This window comes from Dipteris shenzhenensis, chromosome 31 (assembly GCF_047967505.1).
Source record: "Dipteris shenzhenensis isolate YYH24624 ecotype China chromosome 31, Dip_SZ_1.0, whole genome shotgun sequence".
NCBI lineage: Eukaryota > Viridiplantae > Streptophyta > Polypodiopsida > Gleicheniales > Dipteridaceae > Dipteris > Dipteris shenzhenensis.
In genome coordinates this window covers 5182775-5188917 of record NC_141626.1, presented here as the reverse complement: position 1 = coordinate 5188917, position 6143 = coordinate 5182775, and the positions used below count along the sequence as shown (strand labels likewise).

The 6143-nt window shown below is 45.6% G+C and overlaps 1 protein-coding gene across 1 annotated transcript; it reads left to right on the top strand.

The window, feature by feature from the left end:
* The first annotated feature begins 1961 nt into the window (after nucleotides 1-1961).
* On the top strand, nucleotides 1962-4752 carry LOC147880940 (proline dehydrogenase 1, mitochondrial-like). The gene is made up of 5 exons (XM_087402180.1): nucleotides 1962-2672; nucleotides 2922-3567; nucleotides 3659-3736; nucleotides 3840-3899; nucleotides 4579-4752. Exons 1-5 carry the CDS (start codon nucleotides 1962-1964, stop codon nucleotides 4602-4604), a joined length of 1521 nt encoding a protein of 506 aa, XP_087258306.1. The 3' UTR covers nucleotides 4605-4752.
* Nucleotides 4753-6143: the final 1391 nt, after the last annotated feature.

The window sequence follows — 6143 nt, the reverse complement described above, 5'->3', positions numbered from 1 at the left end:
ACAAGCACGATGACCTGAACATACTCCCTTTGGAGCTGGTGTCCTAGGTTGATTTCTTGCAAGCACAGCAAGAGGCTTCCCGTGAAGATGAAGCAATGCCAGACGCCAACCACAAGAAACATTTGCATGAGGAGAAGCAGACTGAAGATAGTAACCCCGATAGCAGCCGACAAAAGAAGACGGGTACGGGAGTTGTTTTGGCGGCAAAGGGGCTCTCCAAAAGGATTAAGGAAGCAGCGAGGGGCAGCAAGGAGAACATGTTAGATTTCTTTAAGGATGCATGCAAGGCTCTCTCCCTTCACTCGGATTAACATGAATGCCAACATATCAGTGATGACTTGGAACGTCAGGGATGCTGTGGCAAGCTTAAACAACGTGGATGCTTGGCAGTTGTTCACAGAATCAAGCCGAAGATAATTCTTCTTCAAGAAGTCAAGTGTGGTTGCGAAGACAGTTTTTGGTTCTCACTCAATCAAATTGGTTATAATACATTTGTCAACAGGCCGGCGAGAGGCAAAGGTGGCACTGCAGTAGTAGTTCGCCGGGATCTTAACCCCAAAGAATCCTTCAAAGATGAGAAAGGGTGGACCCTAGGAGTGGAAGTGTCTTTGGAAAGGGAAACTTTTGGTGTAGTGTCGGTTTACGCCCCTAACTCGTCCCTCGAAAGGAAGAGCTGCTGGGAATTTTTAGGTCTGCGTTTATCTGGGGGCCATTGGATCGATGGGGGAGATTGGAACTTTACAGATTATGATGCAGATCGCACTCACGTTAGTGCCTCTTCGGTTGGCTCTCTGAAAGGGAGGAATGGGAAAGCATTTGCTTCGACGCAAGCCTGATAGATGTCTTCGATTTGAATCGTGACGGCCTACATGGGTACTCATGGAGCAATAGACGCAAGGGTGGTGAGTTTAGAGCCGACAGGTTCCATCACTTCTACATCGCAGAAGAATGATGGTGGCTGCAGGCGCCCATGGGGAAGATGTTGGTGAAAACTTGATTCTTTGTTTTGTTTTAATCTGTATAACACAAAGTAGTTGAAGCAATTCCAGACAAGATTGATGCAAAATTACAAAGGAATTGCATGATCAAAGAGACTAAAAGAAGAAGGTTATGAGTACTAGAGTGGAGGGTTACAACTAGTATGTGGATCAAGGTTTTGAGAATACATGGTCCTCTTGTTTTTGCTAGAATCTATTGATAATGTAGGAAAGCAAGTAGTTTGAGCATTTGGTTCATGAGGAAAGAAAATTGAATTTCGTCACTCTACCTCAACTCAAGAAAAATACCACTTGAATAGGAAAATATGCACGAAGCCAAGAAATGGGTCTTTTGTAGAGAACGTATGACAATTATTAAAGACTATTAATCCAAGCCAAAGGACACTCAATCCTGTAATTGATGTACAATGTTAGATTCTCTAGTCGCGCTCTTTGTCTCGTCTTCCTCTCTCATTCTCATAGAAAATGTATGGAGCAAATGAGTTGTTTGAGTGTGTCCATTATGTCCCTCTACATCCCCTAACTTTATTTCAATTCTCCAATTAATTAGTCTTGTTCCATTACTTCCCCCAAATGGAATAATAAATATCCCTTAAATAAATTAATCGCCCCTTGCGTGCACATCATTTGTGCCTCTCTCTCTCTCTCTCTCTCTCTCTCTCTCTCTCTCCTGCCTACTTGCATTGCTTTCCTTCCCCCTCGCCTCTCTGTCAACCCTCTCCATCTCTCTCATCCCTCGTAGTGATCTCTCGGCTCTAGCTCTCTCGCCCTCTCAACCCCCCAACAATCTCTTGACTCTCCCTCGCCTCCGTTCTCTCCTCCTCTTGAGTCGCCTCATCTCCATCTAACCTATACTAGCTCTGTGTTAGGTTACTTAGGGTATGAGTGTTAGGTTTGGTTATCGTAGGTTAAGTACCAAGTTCACCCTCATATAGGAAAATTATTTATTAAAAAAGTTGGGTTATGATGCTGGAGCCCTTGGCGTGTGAGGGAGGGCGAAAGAGACGTACTGATAGTTGCGATGGATGCAGACGCACTCTGTGTGTCCATCTTGTTGTACCAAGTGAAGTACCAAGTTCACGTAATCAAAGTGAAATGTTAAAAGTGCCAAGTTCAGCGAAACAAAGTGAAATGTTAAAATTTAAGGCGATTTGCAAGCAACAGATACAGACGCGCACTCACTCTCTGTGTGACCTGTCTTCAGCAAGCAAGCTGGGAGCAGCAACAATGGCAGCGCCTTCTTCTCCTCGTCCTCAGTCGACTGGTGCAGCAGGCGATGGCCTGTTGCTGGATGACGATGCCCAATTCCTTGATCCCTCCCTCTTCTGCAACCTCACCACCCGTGAGCTCCTCCTCACCCTCCTCAACCTCCATCTCCTTGCCTCTGAACCCGTCGTCGACCTCACCATCAAGCTCCTCAACTCTCCCCTCATCACCCATCCCGCCGTCCGTGTCCCCTCCTTCTGGGTCCTTAAGAAACTCGCTTATTCCCACTTCTGTGCTGGTCAGGACCTCGCCGAGGCCTCTGCCACCCTGCAGCGTCTGTGGGAATTGGGCTTCCAGGGCATCCTCACTTATGGTCTTGAGGATGCTCCTGATAACCTCTCCTGCGATCGCAACTTGCAGGTCTTCTTGGAAACCATCCGGCAGACCGAGAGGCTTCCTCCCGCATCGGTACCTCTTGCTGCCTTTGCCCCGAATTTCAGAACAGAATAGAATATCGGGCTTGCGTTCCGATCCACAGAGAAACGTTTAGCTCAACTCGCTTTGTTTTGTCCTGATCTAGAGAAATTGATTGATTAAATCGATCACGAGTGTTTGATTTCCTTGTGATACATGCAGAAAAGCTCACAAAGTAGAATAGATATCCGTCTAGGATGCGCCCAAGTTTAACAATATTCCAGCTCCTGCCAATCTGTTTAGGTGAGCTTTGCATGCGTGAAACTCACAGCGCTTTGCCCTCTACCCCTACTGGAGCGCGTCACTCAGCTCTTGCAATGGCAGCATAAGAATGCAAGCGTCAAGCTGCCTTGGCGAGAAGATGGGCTGCCGCTGTTTGCGCCTGGGAGTCCCACATTCCACGCCCAGAGCGAGCCGGAGCCTTTGAGCCCAGATGAAGAGGCGCACCTGGCGCTGGCCAAGCGGAGGCTATGGCAGCTTTGCGAAGAGTGCAGATCCATAGGTCATCCTCTACTTGTTGACGCCGAGTACACATCCGTTCAAGCCGCCATAGACTACTTGACATACGCAGCTGCTCTCCACTTCAATGCCGGAGGGGAGACTCTGGTCTATGGCACCGTGCAGGCCTATCTCAGAGATGCTTTTCCACGCCTGACTCTCGCCATGGCCGCGGCATCCAGCAGAGGAGTGCCTCTTGGAGTGAAGCTGGTCCGGGGTGCTTACATTGTGAGAGAGTCTGCCCTTGCAGCATCCCTAAAAGTGCCCTCTCCCATCCACCCATGCGTTGAGAAGACTCACAATTGCTACAACGCTAGTGCAGCGTTTATGCTTGAACGGGCTGCGGCCGGCCAGGGATCAGTGATTCTCGCCACGCACAACATTGATTCAGGTCAGAAATTTCTGCCTTCAAAAGAGAATTCCGGTAAAGGATTGATGCCTACAGCATGCAAGGCTACAGGAGTGTGTGGTTCTTTGTGCAGGGAGAGCTGCTGTTTCGAAGGCTATGGAGCTGGGCTTGACAAAGAGTCCTGGGCGATTGCAATTCGGGCAGCTCAAAGGTATGGCGGACGGTTTGTCGCTGGCTTTGGTGCGTGCAGGCTTCAGAGTGAGCAAGTATCTCGCCTTCGGCCCTGTGGCTCATGTTATGCCATATCTGATCAGGAGAGCCGAAGAGAACAGAGGGGTGCTTCGCAACTCTGATGCTGATCGCAATTGCATCAGGTGGACACAAAATCCCGTTCATACTTTGTGCTACCCATAAATTTGACTTGCATGCCAATACTTAGCCGCAAGCTGCTTTGAGTTGCTTGATGGGGACCATACAAGAATGGATGCCAAAGCGGTGATAAGTCGTTTCAATTTGGCACCAAGTAGTAGAGTCAACTTGAGGATGGAGCGACAGGTTTCAGATAATCAAGCCAAACTAACGCATCACCGTGATGTCATTTGGTGTCACACTTGATTCTCTGGAGTCTATCATCTTGTCATGTCTCGTTCCTCATGTAGTTGATTTCATCTTCATCCTCTAGTTAATTTCTGGTTCCTAAATTGGTGTTTTGGATTGTGTGGTGGCAATTCCTCCTGATTTGTGTTCGTGCCCTTGTATCAGTCCATACGTTCCAGGACGATGAATTTGACTTGCTGGCTCCAATATGAGCATGCTATGATGAGCTTGATATGCTTCTTTGCGTGAACTTTGAAGCCCTGTATTGTACTTGAATTTTCCTCTTGACAAGTCGTTTCTGATACCTGTTCATTTCTGTCACGGTCCGGTTCCTGGATGAGTCAGTAATCAAGTCTGTTTCTGTCACTAATATCGACATCTGCTTGCTTAATTTAAAATTTAGAACTGGAACTGATGTGTTTCTTGCCTTCATCTTTGACACACTGTATGATGCAGGAAAGAGCTCCTATCTCGCTTGTTGAGATGCACAAGTTAACACTTCCACACGTATGGTTTGCCAGAGCATGCTCTATTAAAGACTTACTATCCGAACGGCAAACCTGCTATGGAGTGAGAATCTTTTCTCTCATTGGACGAATTCGAATTGGGAAAATTCTGACAGCCGTCCACATGCATCCGTGCAGTTTACTGACGTTGGCGGTTTCCTGGCAGCAGTTTGATACATCCACTGGATTGTAATTCTCTGACCTGATCCTGAGGGGAATGGAAAAATCCTTGTATATGTATTTTTTCAATGATAAATCCTGCTGTATTTAATTGGCGATCTTCTTGAACTTGCAAGACACAAATTACTTTTTGATGTTCAGATGGCACCTAGCTTCATCTGTAGAAGCCCTGGCAGCAATACTCTCCACATCAGAGATTTTGCCTCTAATTTTTACTTCCAAAATATGGAGTTTCTAGCATATCTTTATTGTTTTCATGACAAAAGGTGGCATCTACCCTGTTATTTTTTTCAGGGAGCCAAAGCTAGAAGAAAGGACATGGAAAGGAGGACACAATACCTGATTTTTAGTATTTGCCAGGTAGAGGAAATCTTGGCATTTTAGCCAGGTAGAGGAAATCTTGGCATTTTAGTACAGGTAGGAAAATAAAAGGCGGACAATGTAGAGTTATTTTACAAGAAAGGCAAAAAAGAAAGAGAAATATTGGAAGAAGTTACATGGGAAAAAATTTAGGAAGCATGGAAGTTGTTGCGAGGAGATGTCAAATGGCAGACATATCAAAAGACTTGCCAAGGAAAACGTATGATGGGTCTCTATTAGACATTCTTATGCAAGTCTTGATCATCTTTTCATCCTTGTGACCTCTTCAAAAGAGCCTGTACATGAGGAAGACAAAATTTTGATAAGGAACCTAGCAGCAGGGAAGGCATCTCACTGGCTTGAAAGTTGATAGTACTATTCTCGTAGTTTTTGTATAAAATTCAGAACTCAACAGATACAAAAGGCCCATCATTTTGAGCATACAAATGCCATCACCGGTCTTCCATTGCTCTTCCCTATATGCCATCCCTCCATGCACATTACTTTTCTTTGATCTTGTAGTTGGAAAGGGTGCTCACTATACAATGTACTTTCAATTCAGCATTCGAGAATTGAGGAAGGGGAGCTAGACACGATAGAACTAGTGTCTTTGATATCACAAACATCAAGTATCTTACATTGCAGAGTTAAGGCAAAATTTAACCACACATCTACCACGACCTTGGTGGCATGTGGAACACTGGTGTCTTGCAAATGGAGTACAACGACAATGCACAAGTAAATTTGTTGGCACAATAGTTGAAACCTTAGAGTAAGCAAACAAAAAGACAGTGCAAAGGTAAATTTGTTGGCACAATAGTTGAAACCTGAGGAGTAAGCAAACAAAAAGACGAGCATCTCGAACGTCAGAGACACCATGGCTGGAGCCTGGTTGACAAGATCCCACCTTGTTAAATGAAAACAGAATAATCAACTATTTTCTGTGTGCATAATGAAATGTGAACAACATTGACA